General features: G+C 41.8%; 1 protein-coding gene across 3 annotated transcripts; it reads left to right on the top strand.

Annotated features, from left to right (window-relative positions):
* The first annotated feature begins 1,264 nt into the window (after window positions 1–1,264).
* ZNF12 (zinc finger protein 12) lies at window positions 1,265–18,721 on the top strand. 3 transcript variants are annotated; one of them, XM_017533811.2, is made up of 5 exons: window positions 1,265–1,819; window positions 3,013–3,077; window positions 9,650–9,776; window positions 10,025–10,120; window positions 14,557–18,721. In XM_017533811.2, the coding sequence occupies exons 2-5, from the start codon at window positions 3,063–3,065 to the stop codon at window positions 16,410–16,412; spliced, it is 2,094 nt and encodes a 697-aa protein (XP_017389300.1). In that variant the 5' UTR covers window positions 1,265–1,819; window positions 3,013–3,062; the 3' UTR covers window positions 16,413–18,721. The 3 variants fall into 3 exon arrangements, with proteins under 3 accessions (XP_017389300.1, XP_017389304.1, XP_017389303.1); XM_017533814.2 differs by having other exon boundaries at window positions 1,284–1,613; XM_017533815.2 differs by lacking the exon at window positions 3,013–3,077.
* Window positions 18,722–20,331: the final 1,610 nt, after the last annotated feature.

Genomic DNA, 20,331 nt, shown 5'->3' with positions numbered 1-20,331 from the left:
CAGACTCTCATGCAAACAGACTCTCATGCAAACAGAAAAATGAGCACATGCTAAAGACTGTATTTAATTCAAGAAGAAACCAGCAGACATTATAACTAGATCAAAAGATAATCTGAGTGCTGGACATGGTGGCTCACGCTTGTAATTCTAACCTTTGGGAGGCTGAGGCGGGTGGATCACTTGAGGTGAGGAGTTCAAGACCAGCCTGGCCAACATGGTGAAACTCCATCTCTACTAAAAATACAAAAATTAGTTGGGCATGGTGGTGTGCACCTGCAATCCCAGGTACTTGGGAAACTGAGGCAGAATTCCTTGAACTTCTAAGCCAGGATCTCGCCACTGAGCTCCATTATGTGCAACAGGGCAAGACCCTGTCTCAAAAGTAAAAAAAGGGACAGAATCTAAGAAACAGACATATTTGCAAATCAGGAATATTGAAATGATTATGTAAATGGAAAAATGCATTCAAAACTGGATTTTCTCTGGTAGGGATTGGGGGAAGTCAACCAACTTCCACCAGGCAGAACATAACTTGCATTAATCACCTACAAATTTTGAAGAGGTGTAAAATACCTCAAAGATAATGAACAGGGTTGAACTCAGATAACATGGTCTTCCAAATGTGCTTCGTTTTCCATTGAAATGCAGGTTTCTTTTTCTGCTTGCCAGGTTCTGGGTAATTTTTTTCTTCTTTCACTTCTGTACATATTCTCTGGTTTTTCTAGCTATCACAAACTAGAAGTGGTTTGGAAAAGCTGGAATACTTTTTTCCTTGTTGGGGTGAGGATGGTATCCTGTCTCAGGCTAATCCTCTATTATTTCACCCATGGGCCCTGTTTACTAATGTTTTGGTTAACTGTGTCATTGTGATCATAAGCGAGCATAATGCACCCTCTTGTTCAATTTGTCTTGGTTGCACATGGACATTGATTCGGGTAAGGCAGGCCTGGCCAGGGCACAGTCTAGGAGACACTACGTGAAGCAGAGACTTTCTAGACGTTCCCTAAAAACAGTCAAGGCGTCCCCAAGAAGACGTTCCCGTAAACTAAGGAGAAATTTGAGTCACGGGTTCGGGGCTGCCAATTAGCATGGAGCCTCTTAACCGCTAGATGAGGTAGAGACATTTAAGACAGTTTCTAAACTTGGGGGGAGCCTAGGCTCATGGGAAATAGAGTACTGGTACTTGTCCTGGGACCGGCGGTGGGCCCCGGGAGGACTTCCGGTGCACTCCTGTGCGTTTGCACCCCCCTCTGTGTGCGTGTTCGCGCATGCGCGTAGCCACCGCACTGCCCTCGCTTCCGGTGCGTCCCCAGGTACCCGCTCGCCCTCGTCCCCAGGCTTTAGCCTCCGGTGGGCGAGAATCGCGGAGGCTGCGGGGCTGGAAGCTGAAGGGCCGGGCCGGCACTCAAGCGGCCGCGGGGCTGCGCGGGCTAGGGTTCGTGCACTGGCCAGGCGGAGGCTCAATTGGGGATCGCCGAGCGCAAGCCCCTGAGCCGGCGGCGCTGGGCCCGAGGGGCCGGCCGGCGGTGGCGGCGGCGGCGGCGGCGGAGGCGATTGGACCCGGGACCGGCCCTTGTGCGTCCTCAGCGGCCCAGCCCCGGCTCCGCAGGACGGTGAGCACCCAGGGAGACGGATCTGGGCTCCTGGAGGGATCCCCCACCTGGATTTGTCCCGTAGGCCGGGCCCGGGCCCCCCAGGAGCAGTTCGGCCTTGGTGAGGTGGACTGAAGGGGACCTCGCGAGCAGAAGCGCGCCCGCGACAGCAGTCCCGCCCCGGCCTCTCGGGAGCCGTGGGGTACAGGCTGCGGAGCCCCAGGAGGGTAGGTCGTGGGTTTGCGGGCCAGGAGCGAGCATTGAGTGAGTGCAGTCACTGTGTCAAGGACCTTAGAATCGGGGCAGGGGAGCGTCTCGATCGCTTGTAGGCGAGACGTGTGTTTGGGTTTGAGGGCAGGGTCCGACGAGGACGAGGCTTACGGGGGCGTGGGGAGTGTCACCAGCATCAGCTGCGTTGTCTTCACTCCCTCCTCATCCCAACAGCACTTCCTCCTCCTCTCTGTGCTCCAGATTTCGACCGTGTCTAAACATCTGTCAGCACCTCTTCTCTCATTTAAGTGTCTGCTGATTCCCCCTTAGGTCTGCTCTTGTAGAATCATACATTGTAGTGCAGGAACAGTCTGCAGGGATTATTTCTTGCTGGCTCATTTGTCAGGGGAAGAGACTGCGCCTTAGCAAGTGAGTCTCTTGTCCGAGGTTTTGTGAGTAGATGTGCTCATAGTACAACTCAGGAGTTTTATCTCCCAGGCCAGTATTCTGTTCCCCGTATCCTAGTTAAGTGAGAGCAAGTTCTTCAATAATAGATCCTTTGAGTAGCGGCACTGAAGTTTGTGTAAATAAAAAATCAGTCATGCTGACTGCATCTCTTTATTTAGGGCATCCTGTGGATTTTCTGATGTTTATTTAAAAGAGTTAGTAAGAAAAGAAAATAGATGAGTATTACATTTTTTTTTTTTTTTTTGAGACGCAGTCTCGTTGTATCACCCAAGTTGGAGTACAGTGGAGTGGAGCCATCCCAGCTCACCGCAACCTCTGCCTCCTGGGTTCAAGCGATTCTCCTGCCTCAGCTTCCCACGTAGCTGGGATTACAGGCGCCCACCACCATGACGGGCTAATTTTTGTATTTTTACTAGAGACAGGGTTTCACCATGTTGGCCATGCTGGTCACCAGAATTCCTTTTTAAATCTTTCTGTTAATGATGGCAGATTATTTCAGTAGGATCCGCTATTCATTCACCATGAGAATCACCCACTCATTCACAAGGTAGCCATGTGTGAGTTACAAATGTACAGATGGGTCCCCTTCCTGATCATTTTCCAATCCCTTCTGAAGGCTTAAAGGGACAGTCTCCCATAGGAGATCCTTCATGGAACTTTCTGTGTAGGTTTTAGGTGGGAGATGATTGCCTTGGCAGGCCAGACCATTCATAACTTCATTGCTTGGGTTTTCCTTCCCCAGACCTGCCTCCACTTTCACAGTCCTCCAGATTTTTCCAAGAGCAGCAGAAAATGAATAAATCCCTGGTGAGTGTTTTTGTTCGTATATTATTCTCTACTCTGATTTACAATACACCTTAGGAGAAGAATAAATTTGAATTTTAAAATGGAAAAGTAGAAATAGATATGTACAAGATTTGGTCAGACAAAACAGTAGCCATCAGCACCAAGCCTTTTTATCATATTCATATGCACAGATAGCATGATACTTAAAGAGTTCTTAAAGCCAGAGTACAAATGTGTCTCACGTTCTCTGCATTTATCACAAAAAATGATAAATACCATCCATTCCTTGACTTACACTGACCGTAAGCAGAATCACTTTTGTTTTTGCACGAATTTTAAAGATTCCTTTGAGATAATTATGAACAGCCTTCCTAAATAACAACCCTTGAACCATTGCAATTCTTGTCTTACTTGTTTCTGTGTAAGCAGAGAACATATGGCCCAATGAAGACTCAGTGCAAATAATATTTTTCTTTTTCTTTTTCTTTTTTTGAGATGGAGTTTCGCTGTTGATGCCCAGGATGGAGTGCAGTGGCATGATCTCGACTCACTGCAACCTCCACCTCCTGGGTTCAAGCAATTCTCCTGCCTCAGCCTCCGGAGTAGCTGGGATTACAGGTATCTACAACCTCGCCCAGCTGTTTTTTGTATTTTTTAGTAGAAACAGGGTTTCACCATGTTGGCCAGGCTGGTCTTGAACTCCTGAGCTCAGGTGATCCACCTGGCCTTGGCCTCCCAAAGTGCTGGGAATACAGGCATGAGTCACCACGCCCAGCCATAATATATCTAGTAACTAAAACATTGTTGTCTCAAAGGTAGATTCTTTTTACTGCTCCATCCATTGTAGAAATGGCCTTTCCACCCTTAAATTAGTCTCCCTAAATATTTCTTTCTTTTTTTAAAGATGGAGTCTCACTCGGGAGTGCAGTGGAGCTATCAGCTCACTGCAACCTCCACCTCCCAGGTTCAAGCAATTCTCCTGCCTCAGCCTCCCAAATAGCTGGAATTACAGGCACCTGCCATCACACCTGGCTCATTTTTGTAGTTTTTAGTAGCTGCCACCACACCTCGCTCATTTTTGTAGTTTTTGGTAGATATGGGGTTTCAGAACCACTTGGGTGAGGCTGGTCTCAAACTTCTGGCCTTAAGTGTCAAGTGATTTGCCTGCCTTGGCCTCCCAAAGTGCTGGGATTACAAGTGTGAGCCACCGTGCCCAGTCATCTCCATAAATATTTCTTTCTCTTAGTTTATCTGGGTTGCACAGCGGACAGGACAGTAGTAAATCTCTGACATAGATACCCATTTTATCCCATAGCCTGTGGTCTTGGTCCTGTCCCTACCGCTCTCCTGATTAATGCTGCCAATAATCTAGCACACGCTCCTAGTGAACATTTGCCATTCTTTGCTTTAGCCCACTCTGTAGTTTCCTCTGTCATTTTCACTGACACTTCTCTTCTTGCCTGCTTCCTGAAATTGATTATTTCTTTGGCTTTCTTCATGTGTTAGTGTCCACTCTTGGCCCACGACTCTGTACATATCTGATCTCACCTTCCTGTGCTTCTAACCACCAGCTCTGTGTTGGTTCTCCCACATGGAACTGCCCAGCCACCTGCTCAGCATTTCTTTAGAGTGTGTCCCAGGGACCCTTCAAGTTCATAAATGCAGTAGGTTCAAAATAATTATTTGCAACCCCCACCTATGCCTTCTCTTGTTCCTATTGGTTCACTGTTCCATTGTTCAGCCTGTAGCCCTATGGAGAAAGATGGGATTCTTTCTAAACTTGTCCATTTTTGGACCTCATGTGATTGAGTTTGTTAATGTCACATTCTAGATGGTTTTTATCTTGTCCCCTATCTCCTTCCTGCTGTTGTTAAAATAGCTTCTGTTTTTGTCTCTCTACTGTTGCAGAGATTGCCTTTCTATGCCACTACTTTCCTTCACGAGCCCAGGCATATTTCATTTCCCATGTTGAGTGTTTCCCTGAAAGTATTCATCATATCATGCTTCCCCCATGGGAAAAGCACTTGAGTGGCTCCCAGAGTGGCTACTAGGAAAATGAGGTTGCCTTAAGCTGGGATGGGGAAGACTGTGGGTAAAGCCGGTTTGAGAAAAGGCCAGAATTAGGTTTCAGATGTTTAAAATTTGGGCTGTGTTAGTATGCAGTGAGTGGCAGCATGAGGAAGGCAGGTGTGTGCGTGTGTGTGTGTGTGTTGAGTGGCAGCATGAGGAAGGCAGGGGGGTATGTGTGTGTAGTTTGTGAGATGAATCTGTTGTTCTCCTGTGTACAGTCTGGTAGAGAAGGAGGAACTGGGAAGGCGCTGCTGGTCAGGCTAGAGGGAGAATCAAAAGCGTGCAGTTTCTGAAGCCAAGAGAATGAGAGGCTTCAGGGACGGGTCAATCAACTGTGTCGAATGCTGTTAAGAGCCTAGCCCAAGGAAGACTGAGAAATAGCGCTGGGATTTAGCTCAGGGGAGGTCATGTGACTCCCTGAGGCCCTGTGGCTGGATCTGTAAGGGAAGTCCTGATTGGAGAGGTTTAGGAGAGAGTAATAGAAGAATTGGATTTGATCTATTTGGAATTTTTGAGATATTTTGCCCTAAAGGGAAAAGAGAAATTGGATTGCAGCAGAAGAAGGAGTTGGGGTTAAGAAATGATTTTTTGTTTTGTTTTGTTTTCATGGAAAAAATAATAGTGGAGGTGATTTTGTTGAGAATGAAAAGTAGTTCTTGCCCATAGGATGAGGAGAATGGCTGTGGGGCCTTGAGTCAGCCAGAGGGGACAGAGATGCGAACAGGCCCAGGAGGTGGTTAGAGAAGAGAGTAGACAAGGCATTCCCATTTGCCTCTCTTTTCTGAGGGAAATAACTCATCAGCCAAGAGTGAGGTTTAGGGAGACAGCAGTTCCATCCTGACCATCCACACACATGCTCAGCCACCTGCGAGGACCATCCTTTCCTTCTGTCTGAAATCCCATCTCATTTCTTATGATATAAATGTAAGGTACTACTCTTTTGGGAGCTTGTGTCATTATACTGGTGTTTCTCAGCTGCAGGCAATTAGAGCAGCAGCCAGTCTACCATGCAGATGTCTGCTGTTCTGGAGCTTAAGGAGTCCCAGAGGAATCTCCCTTCTTGCTTGCTCTGTAACCTTCTCCTCAGCTAGCATTTTGTCTTTTTTTCTTAAACACTAACATCATTTGTCTTGGGGTTTGGGATATGATTTTAAGAGGCACTTCTTTCTCTCAAGGTGCTTATGTTCTTGGAGGAAGTAATTCATGGATGTAATTGTGGGAGATCATGGAAGTCCTTCTGTTCAATACATGGGAAACTCTGAAGTGATAATGAAGCAGAAGTCTGATTTTAAATGCATCTTCAGCCAGGCATGGTGGCTCACACCTGTAATCCCAACACTTTGGGAGGCTGAGGCAGGAGGATTACTTGAGCTTAGGAACTTGAGGCTGCAGTGAGTTATGATTGTGCCACTGCAGCCTAGCCTAGGCAATAGATCAAGATCATGTCTCAAATGAATGAACGAATGAATGAATGAATCATCAAAGTATTGTGATTTAGTCATTCAAGGAAGGGAAAAGTGGCATTTGCCAGCCCTGGAATAATTTGGGTTAGTGGCAGAGGCTTTTAAAAGCACTCAGGAGACCAGCATTAAGGGCCTGAGTAAGACTCCTGGAGGGCTGGTAAGATTTTTGCTTCCTTAGAATTTGGACTTTCTGTTAAGGGACTGAGGGATGGGAATGCAGATAAATACCAAGATGGACCCAGGTTCAGTTTTGATTTGGTTTGAGTTTTGGTTTTGTCCTGCAGAGAATTTCAAGCCTTCTAGTTGGGAAAGTGTGTCATCTGTTGAAAAGAGGTAATAGAGACTGACAATGTGAAAAACAGGAAATCCAGTAGAGGTTTGAGGGGATTGAGTCAAGGGCACTCAGGGGTTTCTAGCTGAAATGCCAGACAGAGGAGGACTCTTCTAGCTAATGGAATTCTAAAAAGAATTAAATATTCTTTCTCAGGAAGATCACTTAGAATCTCTTAATGGAAAGACTCAAAAACAAATACATTATATATGATCTATATGATGGAAGTGTGACTGAAATGGTATGTCTATTTCTAAGTTTTTTGTGTTTTTTGTTTTTTTTGGTTAAGATTGTGTCCCTGGCATATTTTTATTAAAAGGGGGATTCTGGTTTAAAATAGAGATTTTATGTGTTCACAAGTTTGTAGTCATAGATATGTGTGGTCTCGTTACTTTCATTTGTTTGCATTCCTTTTGTGACTTTTCCTGAGCTGATGAGGTTTTTCTTTGTTTTTTTTTTGTTTGAGACAGAGTCTTGCTCTGTCGCCCAGGCTGGAGTGCAATGGCACAATCTCTGCTCACTGCAACCTCTGCCTCCCAGGTTCAAGCAATTCTCCTGCCTCAGCCTCCCAAGTAGCCAGAACTACAGGCATGCACCATCATGCCCAGCTAATTTTTTTATTTTTAGTAGAGATGGGGTTTCACCATGTTGGCCAGGATGGTCTCGATTACTTGACCTTGTGATCCACCCACCTCGGCCTCCCAAAGTGCTGGGATTACAGGTGTAAGCCACCGCGCCCAGCCAAGCTTATGACTTTCTTCACATTTTTCCTCTTGTGAGTCCTAGGTGAAAGTCCTTTGCCCGTTTTGACCCATTGCACAGTGACTATCCTGACAGATATCAAGTGAACACACTAAGCAGGGACCTACCACTTGAATAAAGGAAACCGGGCTAACTTTCCTAAGAAATAAATAAGTTGTTATTGCTTAGCAAGGCAGAGTGATGCGATATATGAACTTCCGGACTCCCCTGATCCTCATCATGGCAGTCTGAATGAAATGTAGACAGAGTTTCTGGAAGCTCAGCTATTGCTCTCCAAGAGGTTCTCATCATCTGCTGGGGCAGTTCTATACCTGGATTCATCTCGCTGGGGCAGGACCCACTTCTTCCCCCAATGTGTGTCCCATCAGCAGCTGGACACTCTCAGCCCTGATCACCCTCAGCCTTCTCAGGCCAGCGAGGCCTGTCTGTGGATACCCCTCTAACTGGAGCTAGGAGAGAATGGCACAGCATCTTAGGGATTCAGCGGAACCCATCTTGCTCTCATGGATCATTCCACATATAAAACATAAGATGTTCAGTGAACATCAGGAGTTTGTCATCATCTTACGTAGCTCTGAACATGACATAGCCTTTCCTTCCACACCTTCTACACCATTCCTACTACCATATTTGCTTGAAATCATCTCAGCCTCTTTGTTCCTAATACGCAGATACTGTTTTACAATTCTACCTTGGCAATTACAGAAATAACAACCATATAACCTTCAGTGTTTAAAAACTTCTGTGTTTTGTGCTTAATTTTCTGGCCTAATTTGGAAAGTGGTCAGATGCATAGTAGAAAGTCAACAATAACAGAAGATATCATTGATAAGTAGGCGTTTTATCCAAAAAACTAAGTGCTTTCCATGGATTCGTCCATTCAATACTGGTCTTATGTATAGGCAGCATTATTCTCTTTATTTTAGAGAGGATAATATTAAAGGAAACAGTTATAATGGCTAATGTGAGTACTTGTGAATGGGACAGTTTATTCAAAAGATATACATTTATAGATGTGGTTTTGACAGCTTCCAGGTCAGCTGTCTGCCCCTCCTCAGGAATGTTCCTTTCTCCTAGAACATGTACCATGGGAAGAAAGGAAATACAGGGTTCCCAGCTGGGAACGGACATCTGAACGAAGCTATTACCGATGATTCATGTGGCGGGCTGCATTCTGACCTGCCGTAGGCTTGGTCACTTGACAATAAAATACAAAGCTAGAATGTGTGTTGCCCAGCCTGTTTGTTATTTTGTTCATTGTGGAAAATATTGTAGGTTGGTTCCAGTAGTAGCTATAGGAGGAGCAGGTTTGAACAGGAACAGAAATTGAATTTCAGGGATGTTGAGTTTGCCATCTGGGACATATGTGTCTGGAATTTAGGAAAAAGGCCTGTGCTGATGATGTAAGTTTGGAAAATGTTGGTGTATAGATTGTAATTAAATTAGCCAGGAAGCCAGGTGGCTCACCATCAAAGCAGCAAGTACAGACAGCAAAGAGAAAAAGATAGACAGCCCTAGGGTGTGCCACATTCAGGATGACTTGGAGTAGAGGCGGAGCCAGCAAAGGGACTGAGAAGGCATGACCAGGGAGGTAAGAAGAGGACCAACATTATTAATGTTCTAGAAGCAAATTGAAGAATGTGCAAAGGAGCAGAGTGCATCCAGGGGCTCTGTGCATGTCCCCAGGCCTGTGCTCCTCAGGGTTGAGATTCATGCCTGCTGGTGTTAGAGTCCCCAGCAGCCAGGATTGTTCTTGGCTCACCATGCAATCCCAGTGTTTTCTTTTGATGTATACTGAATGAACCCCAGAATAGCATATTTCTGATATGTCTGTTTTCCTTCAACAGTCTGTAACCTAAAATAAAGGTATACAATGTTCATGGCTAATTTTGCCAGTGAGTATGGTAAGATCTTGTCCCCATGTGCCTCTTTCACATCACCCAATCCCAATCACGGTGCCATTTCAGGGGCCAGTGTCATTCAAGGATGTGGCTGTGGACTTCACCCAGGAGGAGTGGCAGCAGCTGGACCCTGAGCAGAAGATAACTTACAGGGATGTGATGCTGGAGAACTACAGCAATCTAGTTTCCGTGGGTGAGGATAGCTTGCTTTCTCAGTTGCTAAAATATATGGGATTTCTTACAAATTTAATGACTATAACTTAAAATTTGATGGGACAAATGTGAGTAATCTGTTTTGGGCACCAGGCAGGGCATCTTGGTCTTGATCTCCCCAGTGAAAGGTTCTGATTTTGATAAAGCACAAATGGCATTTTCCCCGTATGATGGAGACCCTGAAGCCAAGCAGCTGGGTTCAAGTTCTCTTTCATTTCTCATTAACAGGGTATCACATTATCAAACCGGATGTTATCACCAAGTTGGAACAAGGAGAAGAGCCATGGATAGTAGAAGGAGAATTCCTACTTCAGAGCTATCCAGGTGTGTTAGTGGAGGCAGTGAGGAGATCGGTAACTTGAGAGTGTTTTTCCCAGGGATTTTTTTAATGGTCCCAAACCTTTAGAAGTGACTAGAGATAGTTGCTTATATACTTTATGAACCTGACTCTCACTCCCACAGCCTTCTTCTTTCCCCATAAGAACTTATGTTTATGAAGCTTTTCTGTACATGTCACTCCCCAGAATCCAATTCCAGTCACTTCCATTGTTCTCTTAAACTTTGGGTCTTTGCTTGTTCTGCTAGCATTTTCAGAAACCATTATCATGGATTATTTTTTAGGTGTTATAAGTCTGTTATTTAAAAATAACTTATGTCACTCTTGTATTCTTAGTAACTTCTGCTTTTGTTTTTGTTTTTTTTTAATCTTTACCATGCAGTGCTTCAGACTTGTTTCTGGAGCCTGTTCTACTTTGTACTTCTCTTTCTTTGAGGTTAGACTCCAAAGTCCCCATCCTATGCCTAAGCCAGTGGATTCTGCCACTTGTCATGTGTACCTGTGCTTGATTTGACAGTGCTGCTCATTCCTGAGACCCAGCCCTTCTGAAATTTGGTGACAGCAGTACCTGGGTCTCCTCCTTTAACCAACTGCTCGTTTTCATCTTGTTTCTTATTCTCTGTTCCGTTCCCAATGCCTTGAATGATACCCTGTCATGGCAGGTGCTTAATAAGTATTATATACATAAAGGAAGTCTGGTTTATGCTTCCACCACCTCCAGAAATGTCTTTAAAGGGTCTCTTTCTATCTACTATGATTTCCTCATGTTATGAGTTTCTCAAAGGATACCTCCAGTGGAGTTTGTTTTTTTATTTTATGTTGTTCACACCATGGATGATGTCTCTACCACCACTGCACAGTCTGGTCTCTAGTCTGGTATTTTCTGTGATAGCCGTACAGGGCTGCTCTTGTTCTCATCAGGCCTGGAAATTGATCATGACCTATTCTAAATTATAATTACTAATCACCTTTCCACCTCCCTTTACTTTCTAAACTATACTAATCTCTTCTTTTTCTATAGTGGTCCTGTGAAAACATTGAAATTCTCATCCAATATCACTGATCTCTCTGAGTGACTGGATTCTGTCTAGTATGAAATGTCTTCGGTGGTCCTGGTCCTCTGTATATCCTCAGTTTCCTTTGACTTGATTGCTATGAGTCCTAATTGGATTTGCAATATGTCTTCATCTAAAGTTTCCAGTTGATCTCCTTGCTAGCCTCATAAGCCTATAGCTAGTTACATTTTACTTCCTAAAGGGAACTTTAATTCCTTGTCCCTTAAGGATCTCAACAACATTAGCCCTGTATTGCCTGGAAAAGTAATGTTTTGTTGTTCCCCAAAACTCTCCCTACATTCCATTTGGTCCACACTTCTAATGTCTTCTCTTCATGAGACTATTGTCCCTACAGCTTCACATTTCTTTAAGGTGTGCTTTCCCTCCCCCAGATAACACATTCTTTAAGTCTAAGCTCAAATCTTCAAACCTTCCCTGAAGTTTTTCCTCCCTAACTCTTATCATGACTCCTGTATCTCCCTTCCCTCAATTTCAGTTCCACCTATTGGTGATATGATAAAGAAGTGAGTCTGATTAAGTAATATGTTATTTGATAGTGTACATATTTTGCTCGAGCTGTTTTGCTCTTGGATCATAATCCTGTAAAGAAAAGGACATGTTATCCCCTGAAGTAGTAAGTAACATAGAGTAGACATTTATTTCTTTAATTATCTGAGAAGCTAGGTAGGTGAAAGAACTTTCTTGTCCATCCATTCAGAAATAATTTATAGGCAGTTATTTCTAATTATGCATACCTGGGCCAAATGTGGTGGCTCACACCTGTAATCCCAACACTGGGAGGCTGAGGCAGGAGGATCACTTGAGACCAGCCTGACTAACGTAGTGAAACCCTGTCTCTACAAAAAAAAAAAAAGAAAAAATATGCATGCCTGGGTCACATCCCCATATATTTTGCAAGTAGCAGAAAAACATCTGTATGATAAAGATTAAGAACAGCTTCTCTGATTTTTATTCAGAGGTTCAAAGAAAATAGGAAATAGGATTATACTTCCTAGGAAAAAGGTTATGGTTAAGAAAAGAGAACAGGGCTGCATGGAGTAATTAAAACTCAGTATTTTACATGGAGTGCTGATTTTCCAATGCAAGGCTGAGTCACTTTGCACTAAAATGATTCTAAAGACAATATTCTCAACTTCAAGGGGAAATAGAATTAACTGAGGTGAGAAAGGGTTTGAGAAATTTTTTTTTAAGCCTGGAAATCCCCTACAAAGGTAGGTTTTGAGAAGACGAAGGCAGGAAGTCAAGCAAACTGAGTGAAACAATAAGGATGGAGACTGTACATGAAATGTGCTGGGTATTTTTCAGGCCATAGTGATCTTAGCATAAGGTGAGGATGCCTTAGATCCTGACCTGTGTCTCCCAACTTGATGTGACATGAGAAGGTGTAAAGCGCAGACCCACTTCCTCCAAACAGCTCTCTGCTTGGATATACCTTAGGACCCTCCTTGTACCACAAATAGCTTGCTTTTCCTGCAACAGAATATTTTGGTAGATGACTGTCATCCTAGCTTGGAATCATATTGTGAGCCCTGGTGGTGAAAAGTATTGGTTATCAGATTTTTTTTCTCATTTGATCTGTTGATATTTTGGCAGTGGGTTCAGGGAAAGCATAGGTTATAGAGGATATGTTTGATACCACTTCACTTAATGTGTGTGATAGCAAGTACTGTGGTCAGGTTCATCCAGATATTCCTAAGACAAGTAAAAATAAAAGTTGCTATTTTAGGAGCACAGCAAGGGATCTTTTTTTAAAAACAGAGTCTTACTCTGTCGCCCAGGGTAGAATACAGTGGCGCAATCTCGGCTCCCTGCAACCTGTGCCTCCTGGGTTCAAGTGATTCTCCTGCCTCAGCCTCCTGAGTAGCTGGGATTACAGGCGCTCACCACCACACCCAACTAATTTTTGTATTTTTAGTAGAGACAGGGTTTCACCATCTTGGCCAGGCTGGGCTTGATCTCCTGACCTCAAGTGATCCACCCACCTCAGCCTCCCAAAGTCCTGGGATTACAGGTGTGAGCCACTGTGCCTGGCCAGGGATCTGATTCTTAAGGTTTGTACACTAAATGCTACTCAGGATTGGGAAAGCACTCACACTGAGAATTAAGTGATGGTAGTATGTCAGGGTGGGACTGGCTTAAGGAAATTATCAGGTGATTGAAAGATGGGAAAAATAATTGCTAAGCTTATCAAGCATGTGTTTTGTGCCAGATGCTGCTCTGAGCACTTTATTAACCGCTGCAATCCTACAACCACCTTATGAGGTCGGTGCCAGTATCCCCATTTGACTTGTGGAGGATACTGACTACAGAGAATTGCTAAGTAGCTTGCCCTAGGTCACCTCACTAGAGTTCATGCTATTAAATATATTGTTCAAATAGGAACAAGTAGAATTTCATGGTCAGAATGAGTTTAGCATTAAATCATAGCATCATTAGAATACTTAAAAATCTAAAATTTTTTCTCAGTTTCCTCTGACTCGATGTAAATAAGAACTATATTCTGTCATGCCTGGATTGCTATGAGTCCTAATATGATTTGCAATATGTCTTCATCTAAAGTTTCCAGTTGAACTCTCGCTAGCCTCACAAGATAAACCTATAGCTCTGTGGACTATTTTCTATTTCCTTTTGGAGATATATATATATATATTCCTGGGATTCTTCATCCAAGTGAAACAGAATAACAGGGTGAATGCCTGGTTATAGGGCTCTTCCTTTAAACATGAGGAGACTTAGGTGTAAGTTTATTCTACTATGTGGAATGAAGAAAGAAGTCAAAATAGTTTGGAAGGATGTAGACTAGTAAAAATGCTACCACAAAAATCTTAGTATACAGTGCTAATGCCTTAAACTGTAATCTCTCTCAACTTGGTATGAAGTGATATGGTATAAAGTACAGCTATACCTCCCCCAAATGAATCCCTACTTGAATACATCTTATGACCCTCCTTGTCCAACAGCACTCCTCATCACTCTATTAGTATCTACCCTGTCAGCCATTCATCCTGTATTCTTTGCCTACCAATCATTGTTCTGTTATATTTTATCTTCTATACCCAGTTTTGAACAAAATATAAAGTAGTAGATCAAAAGTGCGTGTGTTTTTGTCAGTTTACTTCCCCCTTCCTCCATTTCTAGAGAAGATATGCATGTGTGCGTGCGTGCGTGTGTGTGTAATTTTAAACCAAAAGAATAAAGGAGACAAGTACACTTGGAATTATTTTCATCTGTTCATGAAGCTAGCGTCTACTCACAATGAGATGCTTGTGTACAAGTTTTATAAGCCTCATTCTCTATCATATATATAGGAAGATATACAAACGTTGGTTAATTTTTTCTCTCTTTAGATGAAGTCTGGCAAACTGATAACCTAATAGAGAGAGTCCAGGAAGACGAAAATAAACTTTCAAGGCAAACCGTGTTCATTAAGACCCTGACTGAAGAGAGAGGTAATGTTCCTGGTAAAACTTTTGATGTAGAAACGAACCCTGTTCCTTCAAGAAAAATATCTTATAAAAATAGCCTATGTGACTCATGTGAAAAGTATTTAACATCTGTTTCAGAATATATTAGTAGTGATGGAAGCTATGCAAGAACGAAACCTGATGAATGTAGTGGATGTGGGAAATCACTCCTCCATATTAAGCTTGAGAAAACTCATCCAGGAGATAAAGCTTATGAATTTAGTCAAAATGGGGAACGTTATACTCTAAACGAAGAAAGTCTTTATCAGAAAATTCATATTTTGGAGAAACCTTTTGAATATATTGAATGCCAGAAAGCCTTCCAAAAGGATACCGTTTTTGTTAATCACATGGAAGAAAAGCCCTATAAGTGGAATGGATCTGAAATAGCCTTTCTCCAGATGTCAGACCTCACTGTACATCAAACATCTCATATGGAAATGAAGCCCTATGAATGCAGTCAATGTGGGAAATCCTTCTGTAAAAAGTCAAAATTTATTATACATCAGAGGACTCACACAGGAGAGAAACCTTATGAATGTAATCAGTGTGGGAAATCCTTCTGCCAGAAGGGAACCCTTACTGTGCATCAGAGAACACACACAGGGGAGAAGCCCTATGAATGTAATGAATGTGGGAAAAACTTTTACCAGAAGTTACACCTCATTCAGCATCAGAGAACTCACTCAGGAGAGAAGCCCTATGAATGTAATTATTGTGGAAAATCCTTTTGCCAGAAGACACACCTCACACAACATCAGAGAACACATTCAGGAGAGAGACCTTATGTTTGTCATGACTGTGGGAAAACATTCTCCCAAAAGTCAGCACTTAATGACCATCAGAAAATTCACACAGGTGTGAAACTCTACAAGTGTAGTGAATGTGGGAAATGTTTCTGCCGCAAGTCTACTCTCACAACCCACCTGAGGACCCACACAGGAGAGAAACCCTATGAATGTAACGAATGTGGAAAATTCTTCTCTCGGTTATCGTATCTTACTGTACATTATAGGACTCATTCGGGAGAGAAACCCTATGAATGTAATGAATGTGGGAAAACCTTCTACCTGAATTCAGCCCTCATGAGACATCAGAGAGTGCACACAGGAGAGAAACCTTATGAATGTAATGAATGTGGAAAGTTATTCTCCCAGTTGTCATACCTCACTATACATCATAGAACTCATTCAGGGGTAAAACCCTATGAATGTAGTGAATGTGGGAAAACTTTCTACCAGAACTCAGCCCTTTGTAGACATCGGAGAATACATAAAGGAGAGAAGCCCTATGAATGTTATATATGTGGAAAATTCTTCTCTCAGATGTCATACCTCACTATACATCATAGAATTCATTCAGGAGAGAAGCCCTATGAATGTAGTGAATGTGGGAAAACCTTCTGCCAGAATTCAGCCCTTAACAGACATCAGAGAACACACACAGGAGAGAAAGCCTACGAATGTTATGAATGTGGGAAATGCTTCTCTCAGATGTCCTATCTCACTATACATCATCGAATTCATTCAGGAGAGAAACCCTTTGAATGTAATGAATGTGGAAAAGCCTTCTCTCGGATGTCATACCTCACTGTACACTATAGAACTCATTCAGGAGAGAAACCCTATGAGTGTACTGAATGTGGAAAAAAATTCTACCACAAATCAGCATTCAACAGCCATCAGAGAATTCATAGGAGAGGGACTATGAATGTAATAGATGTGGGAAGGCTTCTCTGAAGTCAGACCTCATATTATATCAGAAAATCCTTTCAATATTATGAAAAACTCCTGCCTGAAGTCAAACACCTTGTACATCAGAGAGCTTATACAGGTTAGTGTGGACATGCCTCTGTGTGTTAGACTCATAATCTGAAGACTCACAGACTGGAAACCATGATTATAAGACCACATGGTATAACAATACCAGACTATAGGCAAGTAAAAATTTATAAATATTCAGAATGTATACACATTTTGCCATGGATTGGAACTGTTTTGCATATCAGGGAATTCATAATCAAGGGGAAATCTATCAATATAAGGAATATAGAAAACATAATCCTTTGGAAACTGTTAATACTAAAAGATGTGTTTCTGATACAATAGCAAACTTGAAAGAAAAAAGAAACAGAAGATACCTGCTGTGAATAAACATACTCCTTGTGTAAATAGAAGGTGTAAAGTTATCAGGATAGCTAGTTAAGTCAGTAACCTTAAACTCAAGTAAGCAGTTCCCAAAGAACATAGGACTTATGTTTGGGGTAGGGGGTTGTTTTTATTACATTACATTATATCACATTACAGGAATTGTATGTTGACTTTGAATCATGTTTGAAAAAACATTGTACCCTTATTAATTTTGTACTTCATATGGTAAGAGTATCCATTCTAAACAGCACTACATGTTAATATCATTTGATAGATGTAAAGTATACTTTTTCTTGCACTCTTCCTAGGATTTAATGCATTTGATCATTCTTAATGAACAATATCAGCCCTAAAGGACCAACGCTTTCATACTGTTTTCAACTGTATCCCAGTCAGCCAGAGAGATAGATATCTATGTATAAAATAGATAGAAAACTTTGCTTAGGTAATTTTAAATTGTTAATGCCACAGTTCTCCAGGAATGAGAAACTCATTGCACTCTATACAGTTTTAAGATATAGTTAAAATATTCCCATTTGTATCTATCATTTTTCATCTACTATTTTTTATTTGGACACTTACATAAGGGTGTGGAACACAATGATGTGTAACATAGGAATTAACTGTTTTCATTTGATATAATAGTGCTTTTAAACCTTGTGCTCTGCTCCTTCCTGTTACTGAATGAATTAAGAACACATTTTAATAAGGGTTTGTGGCAGACATTGACGAGTGACTTTCTTAGTCACTCCCTTTTTACTCTCTGCTGGCTGAGTTTGGGTATCCATTTCTCCTCAAAGGAAGCGAGATAAATCCTGATTAGTTTTAACCAATGACATTCCCCTTCTCATCGCCAGCAGTTGGGTGACAGTGGTCACAGAACCCAATTCTAGACATATAACAAAGGATATACCTGAAAGACTATTTCTGGAAAAGGTTGTCTTAAAGGCCCAAGAATTCAAGCAAAGTAAAGTGGAATCTTTTGGTGAACAGTACCTTGTCTGGATGTGGTACCGGTAACCATCTTTCAGCAATGGATTATTGTTTAATCATGACCTGAGCAGAACGATTGAAAGACCTTGAGGCCTGGATGATGTCTTTGAGCCACTAAACCAACTAGCCTTGTAGCCACTCCACCTTTGGACTGTTTCTTTTGTGAGAGACTAAACTTATTTTTAAGCCAGTTGATTTAGGATGTTCTGTTACTAATAACTGAAGACATTCTAATTGGTACAGACTTAAACCTTTGTAGGAGTTACACAGTTCAGAAGTGGACTTTAGGTAAGTCATTTATTTTCAGCTGTTGATAATAGAGATTTATTTTCTGTAAATTTTGATGTCAATAGTTTGAGCATTAGAAATCAACTTGAAACAATTAAATGTATGCTTCCTTGAACTGTCATATTGTTGACCTGCAAAATTCATCTTTGGAATGTGACACAATGTTAGGCATATCTCCTTTTTTCTAATATATGGAAAAAAACTTGTTTGAGGTTAATTTATGTAATTCATAGATCACTGTTACAGTATTAGTTCACAACATATAGTATGAGGTAAGGATCTAATTTTGTTTTCTCTCACATGATTAGCCTGATAGCTAATCATCTGATTTATTTACTGCTTTACCACTGAGCTGAAATGCCATGTTTTTCATTTATTAAAATCACACATGGCTCCGATTTTTGTTACTCAGCACTTTTTCTTCCACATTCTTCAAGATGATTGTGAGTTGGTACATAACAGGAATTATGTCTGGTAAGTTGTATCATTTTGTGCAGGAACTCTATATTCGTAGCATATTTGTGGAAATCATATCTACAGAGGTTTCCCACACTGGTATGTCATTATAGCTTAATTATACAATATGAGTTTTCAGTAAAATGTCTGAAAACTTTAAATGGCTTGGCATTTTCTTCTGCTGCTATGGATTGCCTGCACATCAAAGGGTCTGGTATGTATATAAGTGGTCCTCAACTGCCTCTTCAGTAATGTAGTTAGTGTTCATAGTAACATGTTTATAGTTTAAAAGATGCTAATGTTTTAATAAATTAAGAAGGATTTTTGGCCTCCCTTAAAATGAAACCCATCAGGAAGTACATTCTTAAAATTATGTTGCCTTTTCTTCCTATACATTGCTTTTCCCTTCATTGAATTTAAAGTCTATGTTTCCTGCCAAATTGATGCACTAGCATGGGCTGCTGGCTTGTAATAGCGCCAGCTAGGAGGTGCCATAGAACTAAGAGCAGTGTGTGGGTCCAGAGAACTAAGGATGTGAATGGGGCTCTTTTGTGGGAAAGGTTATGGCAGACAGAACAAATGTTAAAGAGTAGTTAAATTGTAATCTTTTTCACTATAAATAACATAGAGGAGCTTGGTGCTATGGGAGCACTCAGGTTCCTATAGCCTCTCCAAGAGCCTCTCCTCACTCCATAAGCCAGTCATTGCTGTGACTAGAGACATTCTTAAGGAGGCAATGCTTAGGGTGATCATGTCAACTGGTATCCTGAGGGAAGGGATCAGTTAAGAGAGGGGTCTCATTCCAGGCAGTGGTGGTAGGAGATTTTTTCTGTAACATACTCCTCCACTTAAACCCACCCAAGAGGGAAAAACAGAATTAGACCTTTTCCCTGATGCTCACTCTCAGCCAAGATTTGCGGTATCCCAGTAAAAATTAATTCAGGAAAGTAGTCAGACACATGAGGAATTGGTACTAAGAGACAGTACCCAATACCATCTACATGAAAGGGCCTAATTCAGTGGAATATAGGCATCCAGATAGATTTCAAAATGTTAATAATTTTTCTTTTTTTGAGATGGAGTCTCTGTTGCCCAGGCTGGAGTACAGTGGCACAATCTCAGCTCACTGCAGCCTCCATCTACTGGGTTCCAGCAAGTCTCCTGCTCCAGCCTCCTGGGTAGCTAGGATTACAGGCACATGCCACCATGCATGGCTAATTTTTGTATTTTCAATAGAGATGGGGTTTCACCATAGACCTCAAGCAACCCACCCACCTTGGCCTCCCAGCATGCTGGGATTAGAAGCGTGAGCCACCATGCCCAGCCTTAATACATATCTTTGAAGAAAAAAAGAAAAATATGAAGATGTGTGGGGTGTGTGTAAAAATATAGTTACCAACAGAAAGGTGTATTCTTGAGCATGCGTAATTGACATGAAGGAAATAATTTAATAGATGAGATTGATAGAAGGGATACACCCAAAAAACAAATTAGTAGGCTCTGTTGTAACAGCAAATATTTCTCCCAGGACATCAGAAGAATTAAAGAAATGGAAAGTGAAAAATCAAACACTGAGATGTAGACAATAGTAGAAATAACCATATACTAGGATTCCCAAAAGAAAAAGAGACAACATGCAAGGAAGATACATGAATTAAAATTTTCTTATAATTAAAAAAGAATGAAAGGCCTCAAATTGGAAGAGGTTGATGTGGTACCAAATGGAAAAATAAAGAAAATCTTGTTCCATCTTTTTTTTTTCCATTAACCT

Source organism: Cebus imitator, unplaced genomic scaffold (assembly GCF_001604975.1).
Source record: "Cebus imitator isolate Cc_AM_T3 unplaced genomic scaffold, Cebus_imitator-1.0 Scaffold82, whole genome shotgun sequence".
Taxonomy (NCBI): Eukaryota; Metazoa; Chordata; class Mammalia; order Primates; family Cebidae; genus Cebus; species Cebus imitator.
This window is presented reverse-complemented; position numbering and strand designations above follow the sequence as displayed.

Excerpts from the sequence above, each read along its gene's own strand:
- ZNF12 (XM_017533811.2), top strand. Across the intron at positions 9,777-10,024 it reads CAGCAATCTAGTTTCCGTGG|GGTATCACATTATCAAACCG; the intron begins GTGAGGATAGCT and ends TCTCATTAACAG. Across the intron at positions 10,121-14,556 it reads CCTACTTCAGAGCTATCCAG|ATGAAGTCTGGCAAACTGAT; the intron begins GTGTGTTAGTGG and ends TTCTCTCTTTAG.